The sequence below is a fragment of the Artibeus jamaicensis genome, unplaced genomic scaffold (genome assembly GCF_021234435.1).
Source record: "Artibeus jamaicensis isolate MK-2021 breed Jamaican fruit bat unplaced genomic scaffold, CSHL_Jam_final contig_1998, whole genome shotgun sequence".
NCBI classification, from domain to species: Eukaryota; Metazoa; Chordata; class Mammalia; order Chiroptera; family Phyllostomidae; genus Artibeus; species Artibeus jamaicensis.
The window spans coordinates 7400237-7414906 of record NW_026521407.1 but is presented as its reverse complement, the minus strand read 5'-3'; the positions used below and the strand labels follow the sequence as shown (position 1 = coordinate 7414906).

General features: G+C 42.8%; 1 protein-coding gene across 5 annotated transcripts in view; it reads right to left on the bottom strand.

The window, feature by feature from the left end:
• The window catches only part of PCTP (phosphatidylcholine transfer protein), a 131451-nt gene that overhangs the window by 12422 nt on the left and 104359 nt on the right, over positions 1-14670 (bottom strand). For 2 of the 5 annotated variants that reach the window (XM_053656649.1, XM_053656655.1), the window contains one exon: positions 987-1104. In XM_053656649.1, the coding sequence (XP_053512624.1) occupies positions 987-1104 (118 nt within the window). Of the gene's footprint in view, positions 1-986; positions 1105-11725; positions 11953-14670 lie in introns of those variants that run through there. The other 3 variants (XM_053656652.1, XM_053656645.1, XM_053656638.1) reach the window with 3 other exon arrangements.

The following is a 14670-nucleotide window of genomic DNA, read 5'->3' as shown; positions in this document are numbered from 1 at the left end:
TGTCATGAACCCATAAACTCTTTTTTTCTTTTGTCCTTTTCTTACACTGGCATTAGTTGGCTTTCTGTTACTTGCGAGCAAGAATCCGACTGCAGGAAGGGTCTTTCAGAGTTCATGCGCCCCTTGGCAACTCCGTAGTTCTATTCCACTGAGACCGAGGGGGCGGGGGTCACTCCCAAGGCTAGTGGCAGGAGAACCCCGTTTACTGCCTTTTATAGCTCCCCATCTCTCACAGGGTGAGAGCACTGCAGACTGGCAGCCAGGCTAGGCCCTCAGGGATGCAAACCCTTTTCCCACCCAGCGCCAAATTCTGCTACCAAATCGCTCATGATTTGTATGTATCATAGTGTTTCATGCTTTCCTGATTCCCCCGCTGCTGTTTTCTGGGCCTTTACCACTCACCCCCCTTACCCTCCCCTCTTCCCACAGAGTATTCCTGTTGTTTATAAAGTTTTTATTCAATTTCCAAAAACACCACCTCCTCCAAGAAGCCTTCCGTGATACAGAGGCATACAGATGGCAACTGACTTACAGGAAGAACAAAGCAGCCCTCAGAGAAAACGAGACTGGATCTACAAGCAGCAAGGAGCGAGTCCTCGGAATGGCGAAGGCGCGGTACAGACCAGGATTTAAGACTTTTATGTCAAAATTAAAAATGAGCCCTGGCTGGTGTAGCTCAGTGGATTGAGCACAGGCCTGTGAAGCAAAGGGTCACCAGTTCATTCCCAGTCAGGGCACATGCCTGGGATGCAGGCCAGTCCCCAGCAGGGGACACATGAGAGGCAACCACACATTGATGTTTCTCTTCCACGCTTTCTCCTTCCCTTACCCTCTCTCTAAAAAGAAATAAATAGTTTTTAAAAAAATTAAAAATGAACCATAACAGAGTAAAGAGTAAACCTGCTGCTTTATGCTAGATAAAATAAGTAATAATAGATTCTACTTTTTAATTGATTTTTTAAAAAAAAACAGTAGGTGTCACTCACCTTTGACATATTGGTCCCACTGTTTTCTGTAGTCCAAGTCCATGTAGACATCTGCAAACACATCCGGTGGGCAATCCGCCAGAACACCAAACACTTTGTACTCATAGAGTCCAGTCTGCTATAAAAACAGAACAGGCAGAAACAACCCATTGATTCCCACACTGAGAGACAGCTGCACTGCATAGCACGTGGGGGACAGTTTGAGGATGGGGTTCACGCCACACCACCAAGCAGCGACCACCCTCCTGCAGTCTTGGTAACGCAATGATGAAAAAGGAGAGGCGGCCCTGCTCTCCTGGGTCTATCCGGCTGGGGCATGGGTGGTGGGAATTGCTGTAAACAGTACCCAGCTAATGCGAATAGGAAACAAGAAGGGTTACCTGATAAATGGGGCTTGATTTGGAAAAGAAAGGTTCTAAATCGGAAAAGGTCTCTGAGAGGGATACTATTTATCAGAACCTCCTGTGAGAAGCCATTCAGGTTAAAATGCGGGAAGACCATTCCCAGCAGGGACGGGGCCTGGGGTTGACAGACTGGCAGCTCCAAGAACAGAAAGCCAGGGGGTGTGGCTGGGGGTGAGTAGGAGGGGCCACAGTCCCAGAAGGGGTGGGGCTGGGCGCCAAAGGGGTTTGTAGATCGGTGTAAGGGTTACATATTTTGTTCTAGCTGCTATTAAAAAAATAAGTAATGAATGACTTCAAATAGGATATTACTTTAAAAGGATGATTCTTGCTGCTTGGCAGAAAAAAATAGATCATGAGAGAAAAGATGGTTTAGAAGACGGTGCGCCATGGTCCAGAAAGGAGAAGACAGAGATTTGGACGGGGTGTAGCAGCAAGTGATGGAGAGAAGTCAATGACTTAGGGATGTAGTTTGCAAGCAATGTCAACAGCCATTGCTTTGGGGACAGATCAGCTGTGGGAAAGAGAAAGCAGAGAACTGAGGATAACTCTCAGAACCTTTGCTTGAATAGCCAGGCAAATGAGCAATTCCTTTTTCTAAGAAAAGAACAAAAAAACAGGAGACAGCTCATTTCTGGCCTTGGGACAATCAAGAATTCTACCTTTGACTTTGAGATGGTTTTTAAACGTCCCAGTGGGGGTGCACATAGGCAGCAAGCCTTCAGGGGACAGGTAACTATTTTGGACATCCACAGGACATAATGAAACGCAACACATTGTTTCACCAATTCCAATGTGCCAATTCCAGAATTTTGCAACGGCTGCTTCTGTTTTATATAAGGGACTTGTGCCTAAAGGACTAAAAAGGAGAAGAAACATCAGTTTCAGATCACAGTATTCCCTTTCATTGAGAAAAAAAATATTTTTTAGATTCCAAAGTACAACTACCCTCGTCTGCAAGGGTGTTGGGCTGGAGTTGGCCGCACTACACATTTTCACTCTCCGTACAAAGGCAACATCAAGTTCCTGACCTTTGCCTTGCCTAAAGACTCTATCGTTAAGGTTAAACCCACGGCTCTTAAATTTCAGTGCAAGAGGAAGCAAACAGAAGCCTTCAGAGGGACTCAACTTCCTCCTGCTAAGAGTGTTATTGGGTAATTCTGTGTCAGTGAAGCCGTCCTCTTCCACACCATGCTAGAAACGCACATACAGTCAAGGAGGCCAACGTGATGAATCTTTTCGAGATGCCATGAGGCTTCAAGGGTCTCCTGGCTGAGGTGGCATAACCCAGGCATAAATATTTCTCAGTTTAGGAATCACAGATGTATGTGAAAGTACCTGGCAAGAAGTGGGAGTTAAATTGAAACTGAATGCATAAGTATTTTCCAGCTCTAAAAGTGTGTGGCTTTATAGCAAAGGTCTCCAGTCCTTGCATCAAGCTAGTAGATCTGAACCCCTTACGAGTGGTGGCATGGAGGTCCCAGTGGAAGGACCTCTCCTTCCTGTCCCCTCCTGTCTCGCTCACACGTGGAAAGACAGTGCCGGTTCATACATACCACGCATTCACACCCACACGTTTTAACCACCTTTGGAAGAGAGACAATTAACTCCCGGTTCAGGAATATTGGGGCCCCACTTTCTACACACACTGGGCACGAGGGACAATTAGGTCTTAGATGACTATCTCCCCACCCTTACCGGAGTCAGCTTTGGCGAGTCAGCTTTGGCTATCTGGATAAATTAAGACAAACTGTTTCCTTACACTGGCCCCTTTCCCTCCTGAATGTAATCACAGCCGGAGTGACCTCAGCCCTATGCATATCACAGAAAAGAAAACAGAAGCCCTCTAGGAAGAGGAAAATAGACCAATGTGACTGACGTGGATACAGAAGAATGAACCATTGTGACGACTTCCTCTAAATGCTCCCCGAGTGGGGAGCTGAGAAAGGCCAGACTCCGCGGGAACAGAACGCTCAGGAACACCTTTCCTAGTCTTTCCACAACATGTTCCTCTCCAGCGCCCAGCCGCCCCACCCAGCTTCTCGGGTCAAAGCACTTTCCACCCATTAATTCTTATAAAAGAAGGATCTCTGTAAACGTTTTTGTTTTGTCTTTTAAAATATGACATGAATTGTTATAATTATAGAAATAATTGATTTTCATTATAAAGAAAATAAAAATGGCATGCAACCCCATAATCCACAAATACCTGTTGGTAATATCCGACACATTTCTTTTAAGTAAATAAATACTTCTATATGTTATAAGAATGGGGATAACATCGCATGAACAGCTTGTATTCTTATTTTTAACAATATAATATTGAAGCTGTGAAGGGGTCACACCTAATTTAATTATTCTTTTAAGTTGTTTCCAAATATTTTTACAAACATAAAAACTTCTGAAACAATCTATTATTTCATGTATTATTGTATTTCATGTGGACCCACTGGGCACGACGTAATTCTTTTTCATTAAGAAAGCTTCCTTAGAGACAAACTGTAAGGTAAAAGGTATTAACCTTTTAAGGTTCTTTATACTTTTTATTAGTTTTTAAGAACCTTTGTACCAACTTATACACTCACTAGTAGCCAAGGATCATCTCACCAGGATTGCATACCAGTTTGTGCAGACAACTTGATAGAAAAAGAAGCACAAATCTTAGCTTAATTTGGGCAAGGTTTTATCATTGATTGAGCTCCTTAAAACTAGAGATATAAACTCTGTAACATTTGTTGCAGATATGTTTCTAAGCTAACATTTCAATAAATGACTCCAAGTAAGTTTACTCAAAAGGTTCTCGGCTTTACCCTACATCTTGGAATGGCTCCATTTCTTTATTGTACCAAGAAACGTTGCAAACCCCTTTTGACATGTTCGATCCATCACAGCTCAAGTAAATGACCCCTCAGTGAATTAAAAGAGACCTGAAACTCACCCAAGGTCATATGCCTGTGAAGGTACAGCGCATGGACTTAAAGCTGTTAGACTATTCTCTGTATCTCTGAGTCCATTTCTATTTTGTTTGTTAGTTTGTTTAATTCATTAGTTTCCACAAATAAGTAAAATCATATGGTATTTGTCTTTCTCTGACTGGCTCATTTCACTTAGCACAATGCTCTCCAGGTCCACCCATCCAAAGGGTAAGATTTCCTTCTTTTTTATTGCTGAGTAGTATTCCATTATGTAAATGTACCACAGCTTTTTTACCCACTCATGCACTGATGGACACTCGGGCTGCTTCCAAATCCTGGCTATTGCAAATATTGCTGCAGTGAACATAGGGGTCCATATATTCCAAGTTAGCATTTCAGATGTATTCCCAGAAGTGGAATATACCAGGTGCCGTGCAATGTACACTTTCACAGGATCCCCATATAACTTTCGCAGAATGGGAATCATCTCCAGTTTACAGATGAGGAAACCGAGACTCAGAAAGTCTCATTTTAGGCTCATAAATTCTAAAATGACAGAGCAAGTAGGCTTCAAAACTATACTTTAGACCAGGGGTTGCCAAATCTGTCAGGATGGCTATTTTTTAATGGTCCAGAAGCTAAGAATGCCTTTTACATTTCTAAATGGTTATACATGTACCTATATAATAGCCTCCATTTTGCTTTATGGCCCATGAAGCCAAAAATAAGTACTATTTGGTCCTTGACAGGAAAAGTGGGGCAATGTCTTGTTAGGTTGCAAACCTGGCCAGGAGCTTCCCAGGTGTAACCTGAAACCCGCCCCCACACATGGAGGTCAGGGAGAGATGGGAGAAAAGGACAGGTTGGTAGGTGGTAGGTTTGGCAGCCACAGATGAGTGGTTTTCTGCACCTGCCTGCCAGGATCTTAAAAGTTTATACAGAAACCTTAACTGATGTCAGTCACGTACACAGTCACCAGAGTGTCCAACCTCTTGGTGTCTCTGGGCCACAGTGGAAGAAGAGTTGTCTTGGACCACATAGTAAATATACAAACATTAATGAAAAAAAGTCTCATCATGTTTTAAGTAAATTTAGTTTTGTGTTGGGCTACACTCATAGCCACCCTGGGCCACATGTGGCCCGTGGGCAGTGGGTTGGACACCTGTGGCAGAGTCTCCTCACCATGGTTCTATCTCAAGGATGTGCCACCGGGCAGCTTCTGATATGGGAAGGCAAGGGGCGTGCATATTCCAAGCACAGGAGAGGGAGTGGGGAGCCTGCAATTGCCCGGACCAAGTTCACAGCTCAAACTGGCAGCCACATCTTCTGACCAACCTTCCCCACCACCATCCCTGATTTAGACCATTGCCACGGCCACTTCCACAATGTACAACCCAGGAGATCTCTTAATCACTACCAAGTCATAGTGCAACTACACATGTGAGAAGGGGATCTTTGTTGTACGCCCCCAATATATTTATATTTTAATCTGAATCCCTTTGGAGTTTACCATGTAAGCCCAGACCACCCTCCAAAAAAATCTGCCAATCTGAGCATGCCATACAGGATAAACACCAAAAAAATCTTAAACATATCATACTGAAATTCGGAAAACCAAAGAAAAGAGAAAATCTTGAAAGAAGCTTGGGAGGAAGGGGGGCTTTCTATTTTGTTGGCTAGTTCATTTTATCCATTAGATTCCACTTTGAAGTGAAATCACATGGCACTTGTCTTTCTCTGACTGGCTTCTTTCACTTAGCATCTTGCTCCCCAGGCCACCCATGCTGTCACAAAGGGTAGGGTCTCCTTTCGTGACGGCATGAGGAAGGGAACACGGATGAGAATTACTGAAACTCGGACATCAGAAACTATCGGGGCAAAAAGAGAGTGAAGCAAAAGACAGGGTCTGGCACAAATTAATGGCCCTTTTTATTACAAAATCTTTTCTTACACAGTCATAAGCATGTAATTCTGTACTATAATAATATCACACTCAAGCACACTGGATGTGACATTTTAGATGAAATGTTCAAATGAAAACTATAAATTATTACACTCGTATTATTACCCTACCAAACACACTCCAGCAGGCGCTACTTCTGCCGGACCCTGTACATAATGTATCAAAAGAAAAAAGTCACCAACCAGGTACCTAGAGTTCTGTATCCCACTGTCCTTCAAAAGTGAAGGAGAAATAAGCTTTTTCAGATAAATAAAAACTGAGGGAATTTATCAGCAGCAGATCTACCCTGAAAATGTTAAAAGAAGATTTTTCAAGGAGAAAAAAATATGACATAGGTTAGAAACTCTTATCTACATAACATAAAAGTGCCTGTTTCATTGTCAAAGTTTCTCGAAATTTATTAGTGTATATTCAGATCACCCACAGGCAGCTATGGGAAGGTGTCTATTGTAAACTAAATGACAAGATAAAGTAGTTACGTTTATCGCCAAAGTTTTCTGCACCCTAAAAACACATTAAAGGTTCCAGGCTAAAATTCAAAGGTTCATATTTGCATGGAGTCTCCCTTTTTTTACAAGAATATATTCCTTTTCATAATTTCCCTGAAGGGTAAAATAGCCTCCCCAAATAATGTCAGGAAATGGTGAGCCTTTGCAGTTACAAGCTATTCCCATTGAAATGCCTGCTGGAATTCTACTTCTACCCACGGTTGGTGGCTCCAATGTCAAGAGCAGGAAGACCAAACAAAGACCATCGTCCACTTGGCATTGCCCCAGTTCAGCCTATGGTTGACCCAAGTACTGGTGTGGTATTATATCCAGAGGTCCAGTGTCCAAATCCCTCCCAATAAGTCACCTTTACTCTCAAAGGAATCCTGAAGAACAAAGAAAATCAGTTTTTTGCTTTATTAATAACCACCTGCTATAATCCATACGCAGGCATCTGGTGAAAGACAGGGCGAGAACACAAAGCTTGGCTTATACCTAGAAACAGGACTGGGGATCCTACTCACCTCTCACCCCTCATTCTCCCAAATCTAAATCGTAGGACCAGCATTTTCATGCCGCCTCATACAGCACACACTCATCCTGGGAGAGAAGTGGGGAGAGGGGGACCTGAGGTTCTGATGTAACCACCCAGTTGCAGGTTCAGGAAAGATGGAAAAAAAGAGGGGGAGGTTAGGAGTGTGCATGAGAGAGCGCTCTGATCTGAGGCAGGAGGCACAATGCCACACATGAGTCCTCAGTTTAAGACATGGTGGCCCTACCCACTAGCACAATATGGCTCAGTGTCTTGGATTCAAAAAATGTTCTGTCAGTCACACTGCCAAATACTCCTCCCTTAGGAGAGAGGCAGAAGGGTAAAAGATGAAGAATAGCCTTGTAATTCTGAAGCAAAGAAGCTCACTGTGCAAATCAGCTTACGGTTCCGCCTGTGAGATGACAGCTGAAACTTCTCGCTCATTGAGGTAAAGCTGTTCTCCCGGAAGTTAAATTTGTGCTTCCTCCCGAAAGGCCAAGTTTCCTTCCAGCCCAGTTTCCTCCCGGCCCGGCTAAACACAGAGTTTTTCCAGTAATGCCAGGTTTTCGGGATTTTAGTAGGTCTGTCTGCTCCTCAGCAAACACTTTGACTAGAAGACCTCATAAATAGGCCAAATATATGGTGATAAAAGATAATTTGACTTTGGGTGGTGGGCATTCAACGCAATATACAGATCATGTACCATAGAAACGTACGCTTAAAACCTATATGCTCTTATTAAGCAATGTCACCTCAATAAATTTAATTAAAAAATTAAAATGTCAATGTGAAAAAAAAGGCATAAAGAAGTTAAGCTGTCAGCCTGATCTTTTTCAGTCCAGCATTTACTTTGTCTAAATCAGAGGTGAGCCTCTGCACACCAGTTTCACACTGTCCATTGCATTGTTGTGGTGTCTGTTGGCATGGTAACACAGTCCAGAGCTCTTGCAAGACCTGACTACAGATCGCTGGGAAAGCTTTTGTAAGGGACCAATAGCCTTTCTCTGACCGGGGAACTTCTGGGCAGAATGCAGGGGAACACATTCACTCCCCAGTGGCCACCACCTTAAAAATCAGGGAGAGTGAGTCTTAAACATTGCCTTTGTCTTAAGACTCTCTCTTTTTTTAAGTAGTGAATCTACAATACAAATAAGTATTTTATTTTTTCTAATTTATTCATCAGTTTTTTATAGAGAGGGGAGGAAAGGAGAAAGAGAGGGAGAGAAAGAAACATTGATATGGAAGAGAAACATCAACTGGCTGCCTCTTGCACACCAACAGGGAATCTGGCCCACAATCCAGGCGTGTGCCCCGACTGGGAATCAAACCAGTGACCTTTCGGGGCATAGGCCGACACTCAATTCACTGAGCCACACCAGCCAGGGCAAGATCCTCTCTTTGATTCTCACTCTTACCTTTTAGTTTCCATTGCTTCTCATCTCTAGGTCACTCTCCTACCTCTTAATGTTAGAACCCTCCTGAGGATCGTGCCAGATTCTCCCCACACACCAGTGGTTCGCAAACTATGGTCTCTGGACCAGTAGCTTCAGCATCACTTGGCAACTGGTTAGAAATAAAATTCAAAGACATAAACAAAAGAAAAGAAGAGAAGATAGGAGAAGAAAGGAGAAGAGAAAAAGGAAAAGAACAAGAAAAAATAAATGTAATGCACCCCCTCATACCCTACACCAAAGCTACTGAATCAGAAACTCAGGGAGTGGGGTCTTGACTCCAAATTTAACATGCCCTGCAGACAATTCTGATGTATGCTCAAGTTCGAGAACCCCTCTGCCATGTATCATTGCATTCAATGACTACTGAGAGGTCAAACAGTCCTAAAAGATAAGTATTATCCTTGGTTTGCCAGTGGGAAAGCTGAGATTACAAAATGAAAAAGTAACTAAACAATATCACCTGCTAGGAAGTGGGGCCTGGCCCCTAGCCCCTCTCCCACCCCAGCTTCACCCCAATCCTGTGGCCTTCTGGCTCTCCCTGAAAAACAAGAAAGTCACAACCTGGCTCAGGGACTTAGGGCAAAGTGGTCCCTCTATTGCAGTAGTTTAAAATCCAGCATTCTTATTTGAGTCTCCTTAGAAGCTTGAACATTAAAAAACAAAAACAACCATAACAGCAAAACAAATTTTTTAAAGCATTTCTAACTAGAGATTAGAAGGAACTCTCTTCTTCCAGGAGGAAGGTCAAAGATGGCAGTCAACCTGGAAAACAAATGAGGCTTCAGCTGAGTGGGTCAGGCAGCAAATAATGCCGGAGAATGCTAGAGGCCAGTAAGGACTCTAGGAAAGAGCTTCTACCCTGACTGAGTAGGGCCTCCACATTTTAATACAAGTGGCCCCCCATTCGGGTGCTGAGGCTCGAGGGCGCACCTGTAGGAATCTGATGCCCTCCAAACTTAGGAAGGCTCTCTACTTTACATCAGTGTACCATGACTGTCTTTATCCCTAGAACAAGTTGAAATAAGACATAGAGTATGGATAGTAGATAGGAATGGTTCTGAATACCACTCAAGTCCTCCCCACAGCAGGGAAGTGGTCCCTGCTACGTAACACTACAGAGTGGAAACACAGCACAAAGCCAGTCACTCTGTCTCAGCTCACAGGCAGTGGATACTGTGTGATAAAACGCACAAAAGCAAAAAAAAAAGCACAAGCCCATGGGTTGGGGAAGAGCGACAGTTATGGGTTGGCTGGAGGACAGAAGCTGTATGGACACATCCTGGGAGATAAAGCTGGAAATGTGAGTTAAGACGCTGAAATAGAGAACAAGTGGGCAGCGACCAGAGGGGAGAGGGAAGGGAACTTAAGGGGAAAAAGGGGGAGGGATTTTGAGGAACAAGTATGAAAGACACAGAGATGAGGACTGCGGGGGGGGGGGGGGGAGGGGAGGGAGGGGGAGACCAGGCGGGGGGGGGGGGAGAGAAAAAAAATGTACTTGAAAAGTAACTAAATAAAATTTAAAAAAAAAAAAAAAAGACGAAACCAGAATAGCCTGCCTGCAGCATTTCCCTTCTTCCGGAGAGTCAATACAAGAGCCTATTTATGGCACAGGCCTAGAGCAAGACAGCTGAATTCTGATCCCAGTTCAAATCTTGAAGAATCAGCTTAAAACTTTCCACAGATTCATTTCCCTACGGGTAAAGAAAAAGACAATCATAGCACCTCACATTCGAGTTGATGTGAGGATTGAGTAAGTCGGTATCTGCAAAGACTGAAGCAGGGCTTGGGACATAAGAAAGCATGACAGGTATTAGCTATTACAATAGTTACTATGAATTCTGCAGTCAGAAACGCCACAGAAAGGTAATGATAAGACCATAGCCTCTCAGGTGCTTGATCGGGCTGTAATGTGTAGGATGGAAGGCTGGGAAACTAGGTGAGAGGTAACTGCAATTCTAGGTGACAGTGCCATCCAAAGTGGAAACGTACAGGAAAGTAAGGGGAAGGAAAACGGGCCATATGTCAGATACGCCTGAGCAATTGAGCTGACAGAACTTGGCAAATGCCTGGATGTGGGTGGTAAGGAAAGTGGAATAATCAGAGAGAAGAAGATAAATCGATTTTGTCTGAAAACATGTCCTCTTCTGCACCAAGTTAACTGTTGAAATTACACTAGGAAATTAATTGTCTGCTCTAGACTGTGAACTTCTTGTTCACCTCGCTATACACCCAGTTATAGCAAGACATCCAAAGCTCCTCCCTGTTCTAACACTATAATACTCTGGTCCTCTGCCAAGAAACCTCGATTTCACTTACCTTGCCTAAGGGTGACTTTTCCCCTACTTGCTCTGAACTGCCGTGACGACAGAGCTCAGATGCAATATGATCCTTCCACCTGGATGCCTACCTGGTGCCAAACCCCTGCAGGAACGCCTGCAGATTTACTTACTTAATAACAAACTCTATTCCTCTTAGGCTTTCAGTTCATCTTTTCCTCTGAAGCTTTAAAGTTACTAAGTGCAACTTACAAGAAAAGGGCAACAGCCAAAAGAAGAAAGTCACTAAAGTGGCCAGAGATGATAGCAGGTCCCTGGTCAGCAACACTCCCCTCCACACACATTAGCCACCCTGTACATTCAGTCCCTGAAAAGTCTCTTTTCCACCTATATTCAAATCCGAGGATACTTCATACACACACCACTGGCAACCACTCCGGTGGTGCAGGGGGTTAAGAATCAGCAGACCCACGTTTTAACTTTACAGTTAACTTCTAACAGACCACACCCCTAAGGGACCTCAGACATAAGGCTGAATTATAATGACCTCCCAGCTCCAGTTCCCAGCACTGGACAAAGTCAGCTGCAGGCACCGCCCCTGCCTGCGCTCGCTCCTCCCAGCGCTAGAAGACGCGCCTGGGTCCCGAGGCTGCAGCCCCTGGGTCACCGTAAGGAGTTTGGTCCGGAACGGTCCAGCAGGCCGCCGCTACCTGGTCCAGCAGCCGGTAGATGCTGATCCCCGAGGTCTCCACCAACAGCTGCCAGTCGGCGCCGGCCAGCGCGGGCTGATGGAGCTCAGCACAGGCCTCCCGGAACTGCTCCTGGGAGAAACCGCCAACAGTAGCAGGGTCCATCCTTCCGCCGCCACTGTTCCTCCCCAAGCAAGGAGGCCGTAGAAAGGTTTGTGGTAGGTTTAGGGGCGGGGCGAAAGGGTGGCCTAGTGTGATTGGCAGGGAGCAGAGAAGTGATAGAGGGGAAGGCGGGACTTAGTGGGGAGGAGGGGTCTAAGTAGAGGTGGGGCTAGGAAGGGGTGGGCCTAGATAAGTGGGCGGGGCTGAGCAAGAGATGAAGGAGTCTGGGAAAAAGGTAAAACAAAAATTGGATTTGAGCTAGAGAAAGATGGAGGGTTTAGGGAATCAGGGAGACTTATTTATAGAAGGAAGGCAGAAGGAAGACACTAATGTCATCTTGGGAACATCCCCTCAGTAGACCGTCCCGTTCCCTGCCCCACCCCATAGCCTCCAAAACTGCTTGGGTGGCTCCTTTACCTTCTCTGAAGAAGATAGGGAAAGTCTATGAGCTGTTTGGTAGGCTTGGAAGGTGATATGGACAGCGTAGAAACGTTTAACAATCTCAGGGGTCAAATGCTAGAACTATATATTTCCATATAATTTCTATTTTTTCTGTTATGCATTTTTAAAACATTATTTTGAGAAAAGGTCCATGGATTCACCAGAAGGCCAAAGGGTTTCAGTGCACATAAGGGACTGAGAAACCTAATCTCTATTGCATCTACAAGGTGATTTGCCAGCCTGCGGGGTGAAAGATGATCTAAAAGTTACTATTGTGTCCACCAAGGATTTCTGCAGTTTGCATAATTTAGACCTTTTGCAACTCAAAGACCTTTTTGTTTACTCAGGTCCCTTGGGTATTACTCTATTTCTTACCACCAGACTGTACTTGGCTGTGAATAAAGTAGGTAGTTGAAACATCAAAACAGTATAACACCACATGAGTGCCAACGAACTCTGGAAACCTGTGTTTCCTAATCTGAAAACTGGGGTAAGAATTGTGCAACCACTTAGAATAGAGGAGATAACCACATAAAATAAACATAAAACATGTACGCACAATGCCTATCAAAGTAAATGTTCAGTAAACATCCCTACTTGTTTTACACTGCTGTATTGGAATACTTCTGTTTCTGCAGTTGAATGAAAGCCTGAAAGTTGATGGCAAACTATGTGACATCAATTTCCAAAAAGAGAGATAAAGTCAGATTTGGCAGCATACATAAGTTAGTTCTTTATTCAGTACAATGGTGGTTCTGTTTTGTTTTGTGTGGATGAGAGGAGGGATGTGGTTTTCTCATAGACTAAATGCCCAAGAGGCTAGAGACATCCTTTCCTACTGTTTTTATAATGCCTTTAAATTCTCTCTTCTTTATAAAAACGATATTTCATTTAAACTAAAAATCAATTGCTTTCAAAAAGCGATTTTATCAAAATCGTTGGTATAAAGGAATACCCATTCGAAAGGTGTGCTTTGCTGAAACAGCCTTTATCACTGTTTAGCAATAGATTAATGGAGAGGGGCATGAGAGTCTAAATGGCAGTATGCAAGATACAAGATATAAGGCAGGAAATTTCGATTGCATTGAAAGTGTGTTCACCTACTAAACTCAGAAGGCAAATACCTGTATATTTAGGGCCATTGAAATGTACACTCGTGTTTATTTTATTACAGTAATGAAGGAAAGAATCATATTAGGAAATAGTTTTATTTTGTGCAAAGGTCTAGAAAGATTTGGAAAGGGATCTAAAGAAGCCTGTTCTCCTTTTGAACTTGCCTATGATAATAGGCCAGCCTGTTTGCTTTGTGAAGAATGCTCTCTAGAGGAATTCACGGTACCGTAACGGCTGAAGCTAAAGCCCTTGGCCTTCAACGTAGAAATGCTAGATTAATGAAACCAGAAATCGTTTTTAATATATAGTTTACCTGAACATAAAGAAAACGTAGTCTTATAATCACTCCAGATTTCTGCAATTTACATTCAAATACACAGTTTAGTTAAAATAAAAGTGTAATTGATAGAAAGAGGATCAAAAAGGACAAAATAAAAACAACTAGTGAATTTAGGTGAAGGGTAGGTATGTTTCTGTTGCTTAATTCCTTCAACTTTTCTGCATATTTGAAATCATTCAAAATGAAATCTTCAAGAAAAGCCAGTTATAGGTGCTTATAGGAGACAAAACAAAAATATATTACTCAGAAAATATAGAGGTCAGTATATGAAAAATATACACCAGTAAACCATGAACAAAAGAAAATTGGTATGGCTCTAAAAATATTAGACAAAATAGACTTTCAGGCAAGAAAAACATTAATGAAAAGACGTTCATAAGTTAATGATAAAGGATACAACCTTTCAAGAAGTCTGAATCCTTAAATTTATACTTACCTCACAACATAATCTCAAGTATGTAAGGCAAAAATTATCATCAGTAAAAAGAGAAATCATTAAATTCACAATTACAGTAGAACATTTTAAGGTTCTTTTATAGGATATGAATTAACCAAGCTGAAAAAAAATGGTAAAGAGATACAAGATGAACATAATTTATATGAATTCATATGAGTTCATATAATTGATATACTTCACCTAAAGGGCATATAGAGAACTATATATTCAATAAATAAAACACAGATATTATTTGCAAACTATCGTAACGCATTCATTAGCATTGATTATCCTGTAAGTCACAATGAATGCTTTCAACAAACACAAAAGAATCTGTATTATTCTCTGATAACAAGTCAAAAACACAAAAGAAAGAAGAAAAGACACAAAAATAGCCAACCCTGCACCAATATTTAAAAACTGAAAAACATAACAAAGCAAATACATAACATACTTCTTCCAGGAACCTAACCA